The 21813-nt window shown below is 39.8% G+C and overlaps 1 protein-coding gene across 1 annotated transcript; it reads left to right on the top strand.

Annotated features, from left to right (window-relative positions):
• Positions 1–1333: 1333 nt before the first annotated feature.
• adck5 (aarF domain containing kinase 5) lies at positions 1334–21305 on the top strand. Its single transcript, XM_088328991.1, has 15 exons — positions 1334–1461; positions 3501–3586; positions 3660–3809; positions 3872–3947; positions 5946–6146; positions 6231–6371; positions 7621–7734; positions 7815–7946; positions 8308–8391; positions 8466–8547; positions 12481–12559; positions 12632–12723; positions 14164–14416; positions 14479–14595; positions 14990–21305. The coding sequence occupies exons 1-15, from the start codon at positions 1393–1395 to the stop codon at positions 15090–15092; spliced, it is 1779 nt and encodes a 592-aa protein (XP_088185117.1). The 5' UTR covers positions 1334–1392; the 3' UTR covers positions 15093–21305.
• Positions 21306–21813: the final 508 nt, after the last annotated feature.

Genomic DNA, 21813 nt, shown 5'->3' on the forward strand with positions numbered 1-21813 from the left:
TAGTAACCTTCTGTGGCATTAATAAGTCTGCACAGTGAATTTGAGGTCATTTTGAGTTTTTATTCAGGAGTTAGCAGGGGGGGAGGATTTTGCCTGCCCAAATCCTCCCCCCCCCCCTGCTAAAACAGACTCTGTTGGAGATACAGACTTGTAACTTCTAGAGTAACCTTCTGTGGCATCAATATGTCAGCACAGTGAATTTGAAAACTTTCAGACGTTTTTCATAATATTTCTATTATTATTATTATTAAAGTAGTAATAAAAAACAAACTAGATTTGTCGAACACCTAATCAGTAACACATCACAAAGTGGAGGTATTCCTCTGTAGTTGGATCCCAAAACCAAAGAGCATAATAAGGTTTAAAGCGTGTCTTATTTTCCAAACAGTATAGACAGGGAAGTCCGATTTTAAATGAAAAATAAAACAACAACAATTTGTTTACACCGCGGGATCCAATGCAACCAGGGTTTCATTCACAATGAAAAAGACATTACATACGGATATTATAGTAAATCAAATAAATATTATTTGTGTACGATTAGTTGTGATTGCGGAAATCATAGCGTACATTGACGTTGGTGAATTTTTTATCCGCGTTAACAAACGCATTTTGTAGAATACGATCGTACTTTATTGTTTAAATAAACGCATTATATAGACTAGGATCTCCCAATTGTTATAATTAGCTCACTTTATTTTTTTAAAAAGCGTATTATACAGAATACGATCGCTTTTGTCGGAAGCGTACATTGACATTGGTGACTTTTGCATCCGCGTTAACAAACGCAATTTGTAGAATACGATCGCGCTTCGCGCTTTATTGTTTAAATAAACGCGTTATATCGCGCTTTATTGTTTAAATAAACGCGTTATATAGACTAGGATCTCCCAATTGTTATAATTAGCTCGCTTTATTGTTTTAATAAGCGTTTTATATAGAATAGGATCGCTTTTGTTGGAAGCGCAGCAGAATAGCAGAATGCGCGTTCACGCGAGGGGGGGAGGAATCTGCAGAGGAGTCGGAAAAGGGCACAACACGCCCCTGTTAGTTTTTTTCCTAGTTAGTGACCCCTGAGCTAAAATGATACCTCTGCAGTCTGCACTACAGACTACAGCGTCATCTAGTAGTCAAGTACTACACCGTGTCACTTTAAATACATTTCCCACATTTAGATTCTAGAATCGACATCAATTAACAATAACTCACATATGGTTGTATATTATAATTTATAAATCATAAAATAAAAACATCCTTTCTGCGAATGACGAGAGTGGAAAGCGGAAGTAGGTCGTAAATCATCTCAATTTCTCTGCACTCTTTGTTCACGATTGGCCAATAGAAAGCCTGCTATAGGAACCGTATGAGGACAGACCCAGTACGACGTTGTTAATGCGAAGAAAGTCAGAGAACAGATCTGTTTTTTTCTGCGATAACATGACGAGGAAAATCCAGGGAGCTGTACGTAATTCATATTTCATTTTGAAACAAGCCGAATATATTCAGCTATGTTAGCTAGTGGATAGGACACGGCTAACAACGGGTTAGTGTAGTGTCACTCAGATTGCTTTTGTAACTGAATGAGTCAAACTGCTAAATTCATATAGAAAAGACTGTCTTGTGTGTCAATATATGCATCAGTGATAATACTGTGTAATATCATCATTTTCAGCTACGATTACATTGAAATTCAAGCTAGAAATTTAATGACAATCGATTTGATGGTATCTGTAACTTAGGTCTGTGACACCCCTGCGTCAAATTGAAACATGGTGTCCCTCACATGCAGACATCCAAAACAAAAACAACGCTCAGCGTGTCCTGGGCTTGACATGTCGGCCTTGAGTTGCTCTCTAACACAAACTTCCAGATCCCTCCTTCTTTTTACTGAGCCGACATGCTCTAAACCAGGGGTCGGCAACCCAAAATGTTGAAAGAGCCATATTGGATGAAAGAGATTGAGGATTCTGATCTTGTCCTTCACGTGTTCGTTGAATATCGGGTGAGGAGAATGTTGGCAAATGAACAGGCTGGAGATCAACTGCTTCTCGAGAAGTTTTTATTGGCACAGCTCTTCTAAACGTAGAAAACAAGCGGAAAAGAAATGTGCTGGAGTTTTGCATTGCAGCCAAGTTCTTTAGGCAGGAGTTAAAGCCTTAGAGCTACGACTTTACACTATGCATTTTGCTGCTTTTGAGGCGACACCCTGTATCCCATGTGTTTTATATCCTAATACTAGTGAGACAGCACCAGTCAAACTAGTCACTTCTCACCGGTGAACTCGTACCAGCTGATCTCCCCTCTTGGCTCATAGTTACATAGTTACAACACTTGTTGAAATGTATTTATTGTACCCATTTTTTACAGCATTGGAAAGCGTCATATTGGTTTTCCTACAGAAACTATATTGAACAGAAATATATTTCCCTTCCTTATCTTTTTTAATTTGTTAAAATTTTTGAAAAAGCGCCAGGAAGCCACTCAGCCGCGGGTTGCCGACCCTCGTTCTGAACGAAGGTGCACGTTGTACTAAGATAGAGGTACTCTTTACCATCCACCTGGGTCAGATTTAGATAGATAGATAGATAGATAGATAGATACTTTGTTCATCCCCGAAGGGAAATTCACATTTCCAGCAGCATCCCTGAGCTGAGAACAATCGAGAACAATCGAAAATAACACGGGAGCTGCTGGAGTGGCTGCCATTCGTGACGGCGCCGGAAGAAAAGATTCAATTTGAATCATGTACAAACAAACAAACAATTGAATCATGTACAAACAAAATAGTATCAGTACTCAATATGTTTAATATCATTGCAGGTGTAACAGAGTTGAAATTTGATTGTTTTGAATGTTTTTTTGAATTCTCACAAAATCTGTGTTTTTGTTGTATTACTGTTAATATTCCGGTACCTCATTCAGTTGTTAAGTCATGGGCGTCTGCGACTGTTTTTTTTCGTTTGGCACTTTATGGGCTTCAGCGCTTGCCGTAGCTTAAGTGATTTTTGTAAGCGTTGAAGATAATTGCAGTCGTGAACAGAGACCCCTGACTTTTGTATTGTTTTATTTACTGAATGCAGGCAATAAACCCAGAGATTGTGAAACCTTGTGTCGTGCATGAACGAGGGTCGCTACACAAAGTCCAAATGTTTTTGTTTTTAGGCATGCTTTTTGTGAAATACAGTGTACGTTTCCTCAAGTGCAATGTGATCTGCAGAGACCAGAATGCATTTGTTTTGTGAAACTGTGTTTATTAACTGGCTGCCATTGAGGAACGAGTAAATAAAATGACCATAGGCTCTATTTGGACGGACTACAAACACATTAAAGGGAACTTATTGTAACTCATTACACTTTGCTCGATTAAAGAACAGCTAACTGACCCGCCTGGGCTGTTCCGTTTAAAGTCCAATGTTCAGTGTTTTTCAAGCCTTGCTTCCCAGTTGTCTTATATTTGTGTATGTTTTTTTGTTCTGTGCGCTTTTGTAACCCACCACTAGTGCAAGCTATGTCTGCGCCACATCGCTTTACTCCAAAGGAATCCTGGCTCATCAATGCAGTGCTCCAAAAGCTTCAGTACACTCAGGTGGTAAATATAGGCCGTACATTTGTTCTAAAATGATTGCAACAAATCATTATTTGATTACTTTCCTTCCCAGGGAAGGAAGGCGCAGGGGTTTAATATGGAAAACATTAGCAACCGTCGCCATCGGCGTGCCAATAGTAGCGGGTGCGCGCTATGCCGTTTCAGACCAGAGAGAACGGCGGAAGATGAGGATAGTGACGGAAGGATTTGGTCGGTTCTGCAGGTGTGGGTAATTCTGATATGAGTTAAAAAAAAGTATACTGCTAAAACATTCTGACGTTTTAGATCTCTCTCTGTGGGACTTGTGATATCGGTAGACTACTGGTGGACCACCAACGTGGCTCTTCGGGGTATGAACGAGGTAAGCGTTGTATCAAGATATTTAATAACCAAACCAAATCGTAACCCATAACTAGCAAACGCATTACTGAAAAACAGTAATTAGTTACAGTTACTTCATTTAAAACAGCTGGTACAAATGACTTGTGTTTCCTCTGGACCTAGCGACCACTCAAAAACAAATTCTGTAACAGGCGTTTTCTTCTGTTCCACGTCCACTTCGTTGAACCCAAAATAGGTTCAAACAAGTGATGTATCCCGCTTCTTCGGTGCAAGCTTCGTTTCCTTCCCGTTCGTTGACTCTGATACTATGTTTACGGAGTCCGCCAGGAGACTCAATGAGCTCACAGGGTGGGTGTGGCATAGCGTGGTGCTTGCAAACTATGAATCGCGTTTATTGGCTTGTGCTATTATTAAAGCTTGCCTCAGATTGGTCAGCGCTTTTAAAACTCGAACAGTAACAGTTGTGGGATGCCAAAACTCAATCACTCACCACAAAACTTTGAAAAACGGCAGTGCTTTGCGATTTCACAACCGCACTACGTCACATCGCGACGTCGATTCGATTTCGGTTAATCGTGCAGCCTTGACGCGTTGTGTACAAAACGTCAAAACAAAGGTTCAAACTTCCGACTTTGGACTGCCACCACCCTACTGCCCCCTTCATCCTCACCGCCCCTCGAGAGCTTTCCACCCCCCCAGAGTTTTAGGAACCACTGCTGTATATACTCGCATTGAGTCCGACCCCCTAAAACTGCTTTAAAATAGCCACTCAATAAAATGAATAGAAGAAAACATGTACACCAACCTGTGTATGCGCTGAACCCTTTATAATACTTGGCTTGTGCAATTGCAGAGACTCTCCATATCCATTTTGTCACTGGGTGGCAAACCACTCTAAGATTTCTGGATTCATTTTGGGTACTGTCCATGACATTTTATTGTATTCATGGTGTGTCGCAAAAATAATTTTTCAAATAAAGAGACCAAAATTCAGTTAGTCCCATTGACTTTGTTAATTCTGTATGATCCTTGCTCCATCCCCATGCACTGCCTTCCATTAGCTACTGGCGACACACATATGTGCACATATAGTGACCCCCTGATCTCAGCATTTTATTTCGAAGTCACAGCTTAGATGTAAGTATCTACGGTAGGGGAATATCTCTATGAGGATAAATTCAGTGTTCTTCTACACTATTTGTGACAGAGCCACCGTAATCGTGATCTGTTATACTTTGTCAGTAAATATAAACTCACCCACTCTTTTTGAATGTCGCTGGGGGATCAAAGGTCGTATGTATCTTACATAGTGAGCAAAGGAGGCACACAGTTTGCGATTAAAGGACGTGGTTAATTATAATCTGCTATTATTAAGTAGCGGGGTAACGCTAAGGGGTTGCAAGTAATGTTGTAAGACAGTTGAATTATAAAAGGTTATTAATAACGCGTTTCAGAACTTGTTAGCGAGGAAAGTGATTGCGTTTGTTCGTATCGCAGTAATCTCAACACTGAACAGAACTATGAAAGGGTTCCCGCGTATCCTTGAAAAGTCTTTAAAAGTATTTAATTCAATAATCTAAAAACAAGGCCTTAATTGGCATTAACATGTCAAAAAGCTAAACAATATAGTTGAAAAGTTCTATGGAATCTGTAGTTATCTGCCACTTTTGACTGCTGATCCATGATGCCTCGTAAACATACTTTTTATTTATTGTTGTCTATGTCTAAAACTTTGGAGAGAGCTACGTTTTACAGAGGGAAAGGCTTCTAATGGACCAAAATGTGGTTTAAAAAACAAATTGAAATAATCATAAGTCTAAAATTGCCTCCAATTCATGTGATCTTCAGTTTGTTTCAATTGTGGAGTTTTTACTCGACTTGGTCTTAATTTTGATTTTTAAAAGGCATTGAAGAAGTCTTGAAGTTAACTTGCTTTCAGCTGTAGGAACCCTGTATGACGACTATGTGGCACTATGTTCAAAGTTATTTTCTTTGACTGTGATGTCTTACTTGCTAGAGCAGCCCATCCTACGTTGCGAAAATGTCAGCTTGCCATCAGAGGGCAGCGGAGAGCATGGTTGAGGGTGCCGTAAGGAACGGCGGTATATACATCAAACTGGGCCAAGGCTTGTGCTCCTTTAACCACCTGTTGCCACCCGAGTACATCCGCACACTGCAGGTCTTGGAGGACAGAGCCTTGGACAGGCGGTACAAAGAGGTGAGGGCACTTGGAAAGAGAGAGAAAGAAAAAAGAGTTAAATAAACCCGATGTATTTAAGAAAAATGTGTTTAATTGGAACAGGTTGATGCTCTTTTCCAAGAGGATTTCAACAAAAGCCCGCAGGAGATTTTTAAAACCTTTGACTACGAGCCTATCGCTGCTGCCAGCTTGGCACAAGTTCACAAGGCGGAGCTGTTGGACGGAACTTCCGTTGCAGTTAAAGTGAGTGCTATCAAATGTCTTTTGCTAGAGACAACAGGGCTAGAAAGCAAAACGACTCGCAGATTGGTTTTAGAAACAAATGTGACTACCAACACTTTTAACCAGGTGTTAAGTTTAAACTGAAGTAGACATTCAAAATAAGGCAAAAAGATACCAATGGATTTTGAACTTTCCAGGAGGACCGGAAGACGAGCTTTTAGATAAGAAAATTCCAACTCTTCCTAAAGTCTTCCTTTTTATTAGGAATTCAAGGTTACAAAGAAAAAGATCAGCCAATAGCGACCCTGTAAAACCTCCTTTGCATTTGTCCAATATTAAAAACATAACAAACTTACAATTTCCCCCTTTTTATTTAGCAGTAATAAATCAATTGACTCACAGTATTGTATGCATTACTGAATGCCAGTAAAATAGATTAGCTACTTCGCATGATGCAAAAAATCTTGCCAATCTAGCAGTCCCTAATCTTCTACTTGGCTGCCCACCCACGTCCAATGTCCAATATTAAAAACAGAATAAACTTGTGACAAAGGCTGGTAGATATTGCCCGAAATATGATATATAAAACAAATCATAAAAAAGATAAATCAAAATTTTCCATTTAATCTCAAAGATTCAGTAACAATGATGTGGAAAACCCAGTTTATCCCAATCTTTGTCAGTGTGCTGTGAGACCTTGTCTGTTGTGCTGCAGGAAATTTCCCAATTTCATCTTTGCAAAAAACCATGCCATTCTTCAGTATATTTGCTTTCTTCCAGTGATCAGCTGTGTAAACATTCATCCATATCAGTAGGTCGCAGCAGATTACTATTCTTTTATTTTCATCTACTCAGGGTTCCCGCAGATCCTTGAAGTCTTTAAAAAAAAGCGTTGAATTCCTTATTCTAACAATAAGGCCTAAAATATATATAATGCAATTTTCGAAAGTTGTAAAAATTTGATCACATTGATAAGATTTACATTTCTTTGAACTAAAAAGATTTACCGATAGTAAAAACTTCGTTTTTCATGCATCATGATAAGAATGCTTTATGAATGTAGCAGAGGAGTTCTTTGGAAGTCCTAGTTATCTGCCAGTTTTGCCTGAGGATCCATGTACCGTAAACATCCTTTTTAATGTTTTCCAGGTCTAAAACTTTGGAGAGTACCATGTTTTTTAGATGAACATTTTTCAACCGGTTAGGGGCTAAAACTTTTGCAAGGCATTGTACTTTCTTGACCATACCGTGAATTTACCAACCATCCCAGGTGCAGTACATTGACCTCAGGGACCGATTTGACGGCGACATCAGGACGTTGGAGATCCTGCTGGACATTGTCAAGTTCATGCACCCCAGCTTTGGATTCCGATGGGTCCTCAAGGTCAGGAAGCTTCTCATCAGTTTTCAGGACATCACAGTATCTCACAAAAACTGAAAACCGTGGCTTTCATTGCTAATTAGGACCTGAAAGGGACTCTAGCTCAAGAGCTAGACTTTGAAAACGAGGCCAGAAACTCCGAGAGGTGCGCTGATGAGCTGAAACACTTTAAGTATATCGTGGTGCCGAAAGTGTACTGGGAGCAGACCAGCAAGGTGAGGTGAAGGCAATCTAGTCAAATTCAGTTTGGCTCTGGGGCTGGATCCAGACGTTTTGTTTTAAGGCGGGCCAGATCAATAAAACAATATCAACTCCAAATTGTAAGCTTTGTTTTTCAGTTTTAGACTTCGCCATTTAGCCTATATTAGTAACTCACCCTTAATTGGGAGGATAAGAGAACTTTTCTAAACACAACAAATTAATTCACAAACATAAGGAGAAAAAGGGTGCGTAATTAAAAATTCTATCGGACTGGATCTGACCCGCGGGCTGTATGTTTGACATAGCTGGATTAAGGTCTCCTAGGATAACACATTGGGGTTAAATATTTCCCCTCCTCCTCGTTTTCATTTCAAGAGAGTTTTGACTGCAGAGTTTTGTCATGGTTGCAAGATCAACAATGTGGAAGAAATCAAAAGGCAAGGACTGAGCCGGAAGGAAGTAAGTTGTGCGATTAAAAATGAGATTCAAGAAGTTTTTTTTATGTAAAGGAAAACCTTCAAACTGTTCTACAGACTGCAGACAAGCTGATCCGAGCCTTTGCAGAGCAAATTTTTTACACGGGTTTTATCCATGCCGATCCCCATCCTGGAAATGGTGAGTTCATCAGTAAAAACCAAATACTTGCTTCTAAAGATACGGTATGTATTATTTTGCATGTCTTAGCTGTAAACAAAACTTTATTTGCCAATGAAAAGAACAGTATGTGTTTGAAGGTGGCGTGCATCATCCGAGGTGTTCTTAAAGTTGCAAGTAAAATGTTTTCTCTAATGCCCAAATAGGTTCAATTACCAGTTATGTTTTATTTTTCACTGCACCTCTCTGCTTTTATCTTACTTTAACAAAGCAGTTCAGGGCGGAACACATTAGGTAGGAGGAATAGGCCGTGGTGTAGTGCTGGAGAGTGACTTAAGGCTCACACCCGCAGGTTTTTTTGTTTCTACAGTGGTATCTCTACTTACGAATGTATCTACATACGAAGTACTTGAACGGGGAAAATATTGCCTAGACTTACTAAGTCGAAATTACAGTCCAGTACATGCTGCTATTAGCCACTTCAAGAGATTCCAAAAAGTGAACGGACTGGCTATCGCTTCAAATGTGCCTGGCAACCCATTGTGCATGCGTGTATCACAGCATGCTGTTCGTGTCACTGTCACAGTTCAGAGTTTAAAGACGATGAGGAGGGGTTCCGGGGAGATAGCGGGGAGGGGGACGCAGTCATCATTCAATCATCCCAATTTAAAGACATTTAGCAAAAATCCATGACGTCTCGGGATTTGTGGAAAGGAATCACCCGAAAAAAGTGTGGGCAAGTCGGGCTATTGCCGATTATGATGACATCTGCTTTGAGCGATTTCTGACGGATTGTCAAAATCCGACGTCATTCGACTAGTTTTTCAAGAAACATGAGGTAAAAAGGTAAATGAATATTGTTGTCTTCATCATTTTTGTTATTTGACATTATGTCTATCAATCTATCTACCACTTGCCACAACGCCTCTCTATCAACTCTGTCATACGCCTTTTCCAAGTCCATGAAAGCCAAATAAACATCCTTACCTTCTGCAAAATATTTCCCACACACCTGTCGTACTGCAAACACCTGATCCACACATCCTCTTCCTTTCCTGAAACCACTCTGCTCCTCCATCACTACCTCATCACTACCTCATCCGTTCTTTCTCTCACTCTCTTAATCAAGACTCTTCCATACAGCTTACTGATACCTCTCGAATTGCTACATTCATACTTATAACCTTTACCCTTATACAATGGCACCACACATGCACTACACCAATCAACAGGAACCACACCACTTAAAAAGCATACATTCAACAAGCGTACTAACCAGTCAATCATAGCTGTGCCACCTTTTTTTCAGTCATTCAGCAGTACAACCATCCAACCCAGGTGCCTTCCCCCCCTTTCATTTCTTTCACTGCCTCTTGCACCTCCCATGTTTCCACAAGCACATTTAAATCACCCAACACGGGCATTCTCTCTATACCATCCATCGCCTTGACTCTCACTTCTCTCCCATCCTCCACATTTAGCAACTCCTCAAATTACTCTGCCCATCTCGTCCTGACTGCACTACCGCTAACCAGCAATCTACCATCCTTATCTTTCACGTTCTCTTCCTTTCCAGACTCACTGTTTCTTACTCTTTTCACTCCTATCTTTCGACACCATTCATCATTTGCTTTCCTTTTCGCTGCTTCCACTGCCGCTTTTACCAACCTTTTCTTCACTTTATATCTTTCATACGCATCGCCACTCTTATCTTGCAGCCACTCCTCAAAGGCACATCTCTTTTCTGTCACAGCCTCTGATACCTCATCATTCCACCATTTACTTCCTTTCCTAATACCTCGACCAACTTTTCTCATTCCACACATTTCTTTTGCACTCCTCAACACTGCCTCTTTAAACCACTTCCATTCAATTTCCACACTCTCCATTTCTCTTCTACTAATCCGTTCATACTCTTCCCTTATCCTCTCTTTAAACTCTCTTTCCTTTCTGTGCCTTATTTAACTCTGACATTTCCACCTCTTCCCTCACACTCTTCTTATAACTAGCCCTCCACGATCCATCTAGTCTCAGTTTTCCTTCCACATAAAAATGATCAGACATACCACTCATTTCACCTCTGTAAACATGCACATCCAACAATCTACTTAACATCCCTTTCTTAACCACTACATGATCCATCAGTGCTCTGTCCACCATCTTACCACTATCCACTCTGACAAAGATATACTTATCCACGTCCCTCTTTTTAAACAATTTATTTCCAATCACCATCTCATTTTCCACACATAACTCAATTTCTTCCCACTCTCATTTCTTCCTGGTACTCCATATGTACCAATCACATTTTCAACCGTTTCATCACCCACTCTAGCATTCAGGTCACCTAGTATTACCACTTTCCACCCTTCTTTCGGACTTGCCAAACATTCTGACAAGTCCTTCCAGAACTCCTCTCTCTCCTCAGCGCTTCTTTCTGAACCAGGTCCATATGCACTTATAAACATCCATACTTCTACACCCCACTTCAACCTCACCCACATCAATCTGGAATATATCTCTTTCCACTCCACCAGTTTTTCCTTTGCTTTCTCACTCACAAGCATAGCCACTCCTTCTCTAGCCTGTCCACCCGTAACTCCAGACCTTCTACCATACATACCTCCAAGCTGTAATTCACCCTTTCCTTTCATCTTTGTTTCACTCAAGGCTAACACATCAACCTTCCTTTTAGTCATCATCCTTTTGATCTCCTCTTTCTTCCACTCAGTCGCTTTACTTCCACAGCATCTCACATTTAATGACCGTATAACTAGGGTTTGCGAGACCTTTCGGTCTCCCGCCCCCCTTTCTTTGCTTTGCTGTCTCTTAGGGAGTAGAGATAGAGACGAGAGGATCCCCAGTCCCCTCGCTCCCTCCACTTTAGTCGCCTCTTACGACACACAGCGGACCATGGTGGGAGATTTCTCTTACCTCTCACAAGGAGAGGGCCCCTCTTGAGTCGTAATCTACTTTTAACATGTATTTGTTTTATTTGTTCTGATGCTCTTTATAATTTATCCAAAGAATATCATACTGTACTTTTGCGGGGCTTGGAACAGATTAGCGCAATTACATACAAAATGTGTCTCTTCTTAAGAAATATTTAGGTTACAAAGCTACTCCCAGAACAAATTAAATTCGTAAGTAGAGGTACCACTGTATTTGTTAGTGTATCGTGTAAACTGTGAAATAAATAAGAGGCCTACTAAAGGACACTCCAAAGGCCAACCCAAACCCCAAGAAATATGAAAAAAAAAAAAAAAAATAAGTTTATCCGAGCGCGTCCAAGAAATGCACGTACTTGCCAATGAATCATGAATGAGTCGACTGTAATTAGGAGGGATACTAGTAAAAAGTTCAATTCCTATTCAGCGATTTTAAATAACAAGTAAAAATAGATGAACTATCATATAAACATGCGTTTTTTTGAAATTCTCGTAAGTTGAGAAATGTCTACTTATTCTTCAAGTTAGACGGCAGATGGCACCTTCATATTGGTGCATTAACCCCCCTTATCACATATCATTCTCACAGTTCCACTTCTCAAATTCTACTAAGGAAGTCCTCTTATTAGAAATATGAAAAATAATCTGTATTTTTTGAGTCCGGCAATCTTTCAGTGACAATTTCTTCGCCTGTTCTTCTACCAGACCCTTCTTCATTTCCTTCCTCTGCATGTTGTACTTCCTGCAGTCAATTATTACATGCCCCACTGACTATTTCCATTTATTTCACATAACTGTTTCTCATTTTTCTGGGCTAAATAGATAGAAGAAAAATGCTACAGTTTGGTCACTTTGAGTCTGTAGTTTGTATTATTCCTAGAGTTTTTAAAGCGCCTTTTTCTGGTTGCATTACACAATACGGCGACATTTTCTAGTCAAATAATACACACTGTACTTTAAACAAATCTTTTAGTAATCGCCTTACTTTTCTTGGGGGTGGGTCCAGTCCTTGTGAGGAAGGGGCCCGACAACAAGGTGGAGTTGGTACTTTTGGATCACGGCTTGTATCAACACCTCAGCCAACAGTAGGTCATTCACAAAATTGCCCTCCAAAAAAAGAATGATTTTATTCCAAAATGTTTGTCCTGACCTTTTAGTGACAGGATGGCTTTGTGTAAGCTATGGAGGTCAATAGTCCTGCGAGATGAGGCAGCGATGGAAATGTACTCAAATGCTTTAGGGGTCAAAGGTAAGCTCAAGTCAAAGAAGAACCCCTCCAATTTTGTTATACAGTACCTTGCAAAAGTACTGGCCAACAAGAACCTTTTGACATCTTGCCATATTTCAAGCTTCAAAACTTCTCGATAAACAAAAAAGTCAATATTTTCTGAGGAGCAACAGCATGAAAGACAGTCGTGAAAAGAAAACAAATGTATTCAACATTTTATACTTTGCTAGTAATTACAAAAATTGTAAAGTAGGTGTTGTAAAAATATTGCCCCCCTTTCAGTTAAAGCCAAGTCTTTTTGGGTATGTCTCTTAGTTTTGCACATTTTGAAATCGAAAGATTTGCCAATTTTTCCTTACAAACCAGATCAAGTTCTTTAATGTTTGATTGTGATCAAATGCTCTACAGGATTGAGGTCTGGACCTTGACTTGGTCATTCGAATACTTTATATTGTTAGAGTAAAAATCTGCAAGAATCTTTAAAACTATGTTTAGGGTTGTTGTCCTGTCGGAGGGTGAGCCTGCACCCCATTTTCAGGTCTCTTGCAGACTCCAACATACCGGTCATATCTGCCAGTCACCCTGTATTCGTCTCCATCCATTTCCCACCAACTCTAATGATTTACTCTGAAGAAAAGCAACCCCAGAGCATCATGCTGTCACTGCCATGTTTGACAGTGGGGATGGTGTTTTCAGGGTGATGTCCCGTGTTACTAATTCCACATGCTATTTGCCTCCCCTGTGGCTTCTTGCAAATACCAAATGGGCCTTTTTTTATGTAGTTTTTTTCCCAGAAAGGGCTCTCTTCTTGCCACTCTCCCATAAAGGGCAGATTTAGGCTGAGTATGACCAATAGTTGTCTTGTGCAGATTGTCTCACCTCAGTTGTGTATGCCTGCAGGTCATCAATGTGATTATGGGCCTCTTGGTGAAAGTTTATAGGGTCTCGCTAGGTTTGCAGTGGTTTGATGCACTCTATTTTAATACAGTTGCTCCAGGATATGACTTGGTATATCTCATTCCTTCTTTGAACTTTTCCACAACTTTATCCCAGACTTACCAGGTGTGTTCTTTTGTCTTCATAATTATTCGTGGTCCCCTTTCACAGACCACTAAGCCCATCAATGAGCAGGCACATTTAAACTGAAAGTCATACGGGAACTTTGAGTCAGTTGGCTGAGCTGAGGGAATAAGGGGCCAATATATTTGCAACACTCACCTTTCTGTCTTTTGTTGAAATAAAAAAAGGTTGGAATATTTTAGTTCCGCTTCACGATTGTGTCTCACGTGTTGATTTGTAGAAGGAAAAATTCAGTTTTTAGCTTTAAGTTTGAAGGCTGAAATGTGGCAGCATGGCAAAGTTCAAGGAAGGGGGTAATACTTTTGCTAGGCACTAGAACATGAATCCATTCATAAAGCCGTCCCTGAAACAAAGTTGCGAGTCACAACCTCACCTGTGCAGAGTACTTCCTGTTCTGTGAGATGCTTCTGCAGCGGCCAATCAATATGCGCGAGTTGCGCCTGTCCAACATCCTGAGTCAGGAGGAGACGGCCTACATGCGGCAAATGGCGGTCCACCGCTTCAACAGCATCATGCAGGTGCTAAAGGCCATGCCCAGGCCCATGCTCCTGGTCTTCCGCAACATCAACACGGTGCGGAGCATCAACATCACACTGGGAGCGCCTGTGGACCGCTATTTTGTCATGGCAAAAAGGTTTGGATCCAAATGTGCCTTCGTTATCTGGTCAAACAATATACAATGTCTTTGGTTGGTAGTGCTGTGCGATGCTGGGGTAAGATGCAGGCAGAAAGGACCAGTATGCTGCACAGATTCTGGATTGTACGCTGGCTGTGGACAAGATGGGAGGGCCTCAAGTTTGAGTTTGCTTTAAGGTTTGTCCCATTTTGTAATTATGGTACTTTGATCAATAAAAGGAGCAATCGATTATAAGGCACACTTCCTAATAAAAGTATTTGCATATATAAAGGTCCACTGAATTAAAACTACAGAGTAAGGGCTGCACAAAAAAATTGTTCATTGTTTGATCTGTTGGAATACTTGAAAACAACATTAAGCATTTTCAAGAATTTTAAGCATCCGTACAAACCTGGGTAACTCATTTCTAATGTTGTCCACACATAATGCGCACTGGATTCTAAGGCACACATTCAATATTTTAGGCCAATATGAGGTTTTTGGGTGTGCCGCATAGTCTGGAATATACAGTTTTTATTTTTTTTATTTTTAGATAGAGCTGTGCAATTGACAACAAGCCCCTTTTTCCAGATCGGAGATGGCGGCGATGAGCATGACCCGCTCCTTGGTCAACCTGCTGAGCTACTTGGGTCTTATCTCTCTGGATTCTGAAATGTACGAGTACCTGAGGTAGACCTCGGCTCTCCAATGTCACGGCAGGGAACTAAGAAGCCCCACACGCGGGGCTTATCCTCTCCCAAGTCACTCCACAGCCAGGCCTCAGCTCCTCTAAATGGACTGTGAGAAAAGTGAAAGGGGGATGTAACATGCTGTGGGTGCTTATGTCCTAAGTTTTATTTATCACATTTGAAATGTAAACATATGGTTTTATGACACTATTTTCAAAGCAATGGTTGACACCAATGTTGTGGCAAATACACTTGCAAATGTAGAATAGACTTGCTTACAGGTAGAAATGTAGAATAGACTTGCTTACATGTAGAAATTTGGAAGGACTGCTTACGGGTGTGGGAAAAGGCTGTGGGAAAAGGCTGGGTAGACATCCTTGAAGATACTCTTGGCAGACATTAAGTTTCCTTGAAGATAGCGTGCAAGGGACGGGACGCTCTGTACTTGATACGTGATACAGGACCGCCTTTTGGGGTGTACTCAATCGAAGCCTAATCGTCACTACCAGCTTTAAATACATTGTCATTTTCCCTGCTCTGTGAGATCTTTATTGACGCATCAATAAAGTGACATCTCCCTCCATAACGAAGCGGGCTCCTGTCTATGTCTTTTATCCACTTATGAGAAGACTTTCTCTCGATTATCGGACCTCCAATTTCTACAACATTTGGCGCCCAACGTGGGGCTCGAACCCACAATCCCTGGCTTATTTTGTAAATATTATAAGATACTACTGCAGAAATGGTTGAGTTAAGTGCAGAGCGGACCAGAACTCAATCGCTTAACGACCGGTTACTTCTATTCAGCAAAATTGTCCAACGCTTAGGGAATAAACAAAACAGCAACTGGCTTACAGGCAAACAGGAACTCAGACTAGGAATACTCATAAAACAGGCTTTTACTCAGAACGGGCAAGCCCTTAAGAAGGACACACGCAAATTAGACGGTCGCCACGGCGACCATGCTGGACATGACAGAAATACTACATACGTGCACAGCTACAATAACACAGTTGTACCTCTACTTATAAGTTTAATTGGTTCTAGCAGTAAATATGGAATGATGAAACTATTGTAAATCGAAACATATTATCAATTTGAATCAATTGGATTGAAACGGGATTAGTCCGTTCCGAAAGCAAACGAACCTTGTTGAATCAACTGCAATTGCCCTGAAGGTATGCTGGTGTTCAGTAGGGGTTCATACATATACACAAAATAGATAAACATGAAATAAATATAATGAAATATAACATCATAACTGTAAATGAGAAAAACTGGATGTGTCCCCAGGCTCGTGACGCCAAAAGTTTGCCCACCCTTGACTTAGAACCATTGTTTTTGGGACGATGGACTGGTGGTTAATTGCGCTTTTAATGACGGATTTCTTTTTAGGTTTCTGTTGGAAAAAATTTTTTGAGTTGATTGTAGGCGATGATGAAATAGGTCGATAAATTCTCTATAGAGCGTGACGTCTCGTTTGGTTTCATGTTATAGTCATCATAGTTCCATTCCACTCCATTTAGTTATTAGTATCGATACGACGACACACACACACGCACACTGCTGTCGTCTTAATAAAACTGAATCGTCTCTGCACCGCACAACACAGTGGCCAGGATCACACTCTCAGTCCACTCTTGGCGCCCATACTCAGTCATCCCTCTCCTTAGAGCGCCCTAAACCTTGCTTCCTTGATTGAGTAGAAGGACGTGTATAAATAGTGCAATTGCGATAGAAGACAAGTTTTGAATTACTGAAATTCCGAGTATTATGGGATGAGTCAGACGAAAGAGAGACATAGATTGTGAACTTAGGTTTTAACTCAGGGGGAAGTTGAGACATTCCGTAAAAATAAGTTAAAACCTAGTTTTTTCCGAAATTGATGAAAAATTGTCTTCTGAATAAGCTCTCCATATAACTGTTTTTTGAGATTCAAATTACGAAATTTGGACGGATAGAAAATATTACACAGAAGAAATGTTGTAATATTACAAAATTTACAATGTTTGTCAAATTGATTAACAAAAATCAATTAAGATAACCATTCACCATTAGAAAATCGCCCACATTGAGAACATTTTGGGATGGTATTCTTCATTTTTGGCAAATTCATTCACTTTGAGCGTGAATTACCTGCTTTCTTTGCAAAATACTGTTATTTTGAACAAGTTTACTTACTGAAGAGATCATATATAGGTTATGATTTTTATAAAAGGCAAAACAAAGAGTGAATCATAACAATAAAAACGTCTTTTCTTGGGTTAAATTGACAATTTAACAATCTATCCTGGTCATCTGCCTCGAGGGGAATGGCCAACAGCAAGATAACACGTTGAAAATCAAAAGAAAATGCAAATAAAAAGTGCATACAAATTTTTTTCTCGGATGTGATCAATCTACAAAAGAGAACACACAAACACTCAAATCAGGGTAAATGATTCTGACTAGGATAATGGTTAAACTGATCCAGTGACTGTATTTAGTGAAAAAGCAAAATTTGAATTTTAGAACTGACAATTTAAAAAATAAATTGTTTATCTTCTAGTTAGAATTTTGGGATAGAATGCTCAAAATGGATAGGGCATCTTATAGTAGGGATTTTGATTTTCACTTAAAATAAATATAAAAACGTGCAACCAGTCGGAGTGCCGATGGACTACCAGAAACCAAATGTGTTAACGACAGTACAGACTAAAGTGACGGATAATAAGCTAAACCTTAATGTGACGATACAGGCGAGAAGGGTACCGACACACCAAAGTCCAGAAAAACCTACACCCACGGCGACAGCACTGAAGAGTGAGGTTACAACGCCGACAGCCAAAAATGAGTGCACGGCCAGTACGTAAAATTCGGGAGATTGTGTAGAAGAGGAAAACCATAACCCTAACTCGGTAGTTGTGTAGGCACATGGCCTCAATGTGCACTGACTTAATTTGACTAATTAACTTAAATTTTTGTGGGCCCTCTGTCTTGTCATATGTTTTATGTTTGTTCAATGTTGTAAGTGTTTGTATTCTTTCCTGTATTCTTATCTTTCTTGTCTATATGGTTGTCCAGCGTTTAATCGGCCCACGTAACTGAAAGGATTAACAGAAAAATATCGAAGGAAAAGGAAAAAGGGAACAATACAGTGCTCAAAGAGACGAGAAAAACGTTTTTAAAGAGGAAGACGGTTTAAAATGTAGTGTTTTAGATAGAACCGATAGCACGTCTCGTTAGGAATCGAAAACGTTCGTTTTTTTTTATAGAAATCGTTTTGACGCTAAGGGTGTGCAACATAACGTCCGAGAGCCTATGGAGTTCCCGGAAAAATAAATGTTTTTTCAGTTGGAAAACGATGAATTTAGGGGTGAAAAGTCTAGAAAAATTATGTTTGGTTATTTTAGGTGCTTTAGATTATGTTAATGCCAGAATAACACCAAGAAAGGATAGAATAATATCAAAAAGAAAAAAGTTAACCTATTCCGGTTTTCAGTTCAAAATCGGAAGATTAGGGAATGTGAAGACTAGGAAAAATCCAATTGAGTGAATTGGAATGGAGTAATTTGAGAATGAAAAGCATTGTTATACGAAAATAGTGGAAAAGCGTGAGTAAATACTTTCTTTTCATTGAATATGGAGGAAAAATTCATTGAGTCGAATAAAAATGAGTAAGATGAATCATTGTAGATCAATGCACGTCGTTTTCACATTAAGTAGGTGAAGCTAAGATAGTAGATTGAATTGGTTTGGAAAGAAAAATAAATAAATAAATAAATAAGTGAGATGGTTATATGTCAATTTCCCATTAAACTAGTGGGCTAAAAAGCATGTGTTAGAGGGCGTAGGAGAAGGGAAAGTTATGTAGAAAATGGATTGTTGGCAGAGCAAGTAAGGAAGTTACAAATACAGAAAGATAAAAGTTAGTAAAGGACGGTAAAAAGGGGAAAAGAAAGTAGGCGTTGAGGAAAAGAGAAGAGGGGGACATGCAAGTGACAAAGGGAAGGAATGTAAAGGGGAAAAGGTAATTGAATGAAATATTTTTGTTGACAATTGGCCGGAGTTAAAGAGCATATGTTCCGGATGGACGTGTATAGCTAGATACCATCGGACAGCCGAGAGGAATTCCAGAGGAATTTAAAGCTAGGGATGAAATTAAGTCTGGATTAGAATCGATATTTATCTGGATAACTCCGAAAAAGAACGCAGAATGGATTAATTACATTTATTGATTTATTACAACCAACGACGTTTTATTAATTACATTAACGAGGCCTTTAGTGCAGTAGGAAAGCCAGTAAAGGGGGCGTGTGTCATATGATAAAGGAGGAATGCTGTACTTATATACCTTTATACACAGCCGAAGCAGGAAGCTTCACAAAAGCACTGTCGAAGATTCGTGAGTTGAGCAATGAAGTGACGGTAAATACTGAAAAGAACAGTATCTCTTTTGATTGGTTCTCGTCTACATTTGGGTACTGGGGTAGTCTGTTAGCGAAAGGGGAAATTTTTGTGCTAACTGTCGTAATAATTATGTGTTTCTGTGCCATACCTATTCTTGAAAGAAGAATTCTTAAGACTTTTGGAGAACAAATGACAGTAGTGGCTAATACTAGGGTGGCAGAAGCTCAATGAGCACAGTTAGTGATTAAATATCCAAGCCTATTCCTTAGTGAGGAAGAACAGATGACTCAACTAAATTCAACGCCTTGAATTTTATCTGGCAACATTAACGGTCAGTCTACATTACATTAAATAATGGAGCATCTGCGGAAAGAGACACATGTGATGATCTGGACTGAATACGATATCAATTAGCACTATTGTTAAACACGCAACACACTATATAGCACTAGGAATAACAGCAACAAATATATTGGTTTCTGATTGTGATTCTTTTGTTGGTATGTCACACTGCCGGGGAGCAAGCTGCTGTCTGGGATGGTCAGGATGCATCGTCGCTTCCGGGTTTTTGGCTGCATGGAAACTGAGCGTGATGCCTGCTGGGATGAACATTCACTCCAACATCTGACTTCACGACACCCGTTGACGAATACGACAATGCATGGTCTTCAAATTGTTCACGGGGGTCAGGCCAAAGGCCAATGTGGATATCACTATCCAGTCATGCACTCATCTTGGAATGTATCGACGACTGTTACCGAAATTTGTTATCACTCACTTATCAGTTCATTTATTCATTTACCTTTATCACGTACCGATCAACCGTCGACGGTCCGCGTGTATAATCCAGTGTGTACGGATAAAGATAAATGAAGGGGGGGTTAGTGCATGGGTCAGATGTTTGGAGTGTTGGGGGTTTTTTGTAAATGAAACATGAACAATGAAAGTTAGAATGATCACAGCAGGCTGACCGCCAGAATTTTATTTTATTTTCGATTTGCGTAAACTCTGTCCGTGTATTGATGTCTATGATTTGTAATACTTTACCACTACTCTGTATTCATTTTTGATTTTAATTTCTGTTCAAAGTGGGAGTATGAACTCCCAGAAGGGGGATAAGGTAACAGAAGAAGAAAAAAAAAAAAAAGGGGGGATATGTTGTGGCAAATACACTTGCAAATGTAGAATAGACTTGCTTACAGGTAGAAATGTAGAATAGACTTGCTTACATGTAGAAATTTGGAAGGACTGCTTACGGGTGTGGGAAAAGGCTGTGGGAAAAGGCTGGGTAGACATCCTTGAAGATACTCTTGGCAGACATTAAGTTTCCTTGAAGATAGCGTGCAAGGGACGGGACGCTCTGTACTTGATACGTGATACAGGACCGCCTTTTGGGGTGTACTCAATCGAAGCCTAATCGTCACTACCAGCTTTAAATACATTGTCATTTTCCCTGCTCTGTGAGATCTTTATTGACGCATCAATAAAGTGACATCTCCCTCCATAACGAAGCGGGCTCCTGTCTATGTCTTTTATCCACTTATGAGAAGACTTTCTCTCGATTATCGGACCTCCAATTTCTACAACACCAATTGGGACTATCTTGAAGTAGCTTCAATTTCCAGTGGTATGCATGTTGCATTTTAAGTTGCTTGAGGTATCGTGAATGCTAATAAGTATGAGCTTTGATTATATTACTTTGTAATTTGGGTCATAAGAAGTTCAGTTTGGAATCCAAATCAATTTTGTGTTGAGGAAATTGTCACTTCCAAGGTTAAGCAACAACCAAAATGTTTCACATTTATGAATAAATAATTCTACCTCTTTTACAGGGTTTGTGCAATTTCTCCAGTACTATCAAAATAAAACATTTCAGTGTGAATCATGTATTTTGTTGAGGCACAAATACATCAATTTACATATGCAATTTTTAATCTTGCGTTTGCCTTAATCAAGACTTATGATTTTTAAATCTTGAGTTAATCACAAAGATATTTGTGAACCTGAACAATGTGTGTGAATACTTTTTGAGACAAATCTCTTCCTGTAAACCTGCTGGGTAAAAATAAAATGTAGCTTACATTTTCAGTTGCAAGAAGTTCTTCACATTACGATTTACCACTGGCAAACGCTACGTTACTTTTTTGCATGGCCCACAATAAAAGTCCATAATTAATACGTAATCTTAGCACTAATACGCTTAATAAGACAACGCAGTACAAACTAATGCCAGCTGCAGTTAATCACAGGGGAAAAATAAATGCTATGGAAAAACGAAGGCACCAGCGAGCAGTGTCGTCGTGATTTTCAAGCAGACTTGTTGAGAAACATGGCAAC

This window comes from Urocampus carinirostris, chromosome 2 (assembly GCF_059441175.1).
Source record: "Urocampus carinirostris isolate Australia breed hairy pipefish chromosome 2, RoL_Ucar_1.0, whole genome shotgun sequence".
NCBI classification, from domain to species: domain Eukaryota; kingdom Metazoa; phylum Chordata; class Actinopteri; order Syngnathiformes; family Syngnathidae; genus Urocampus; species Urocampus carinirostris.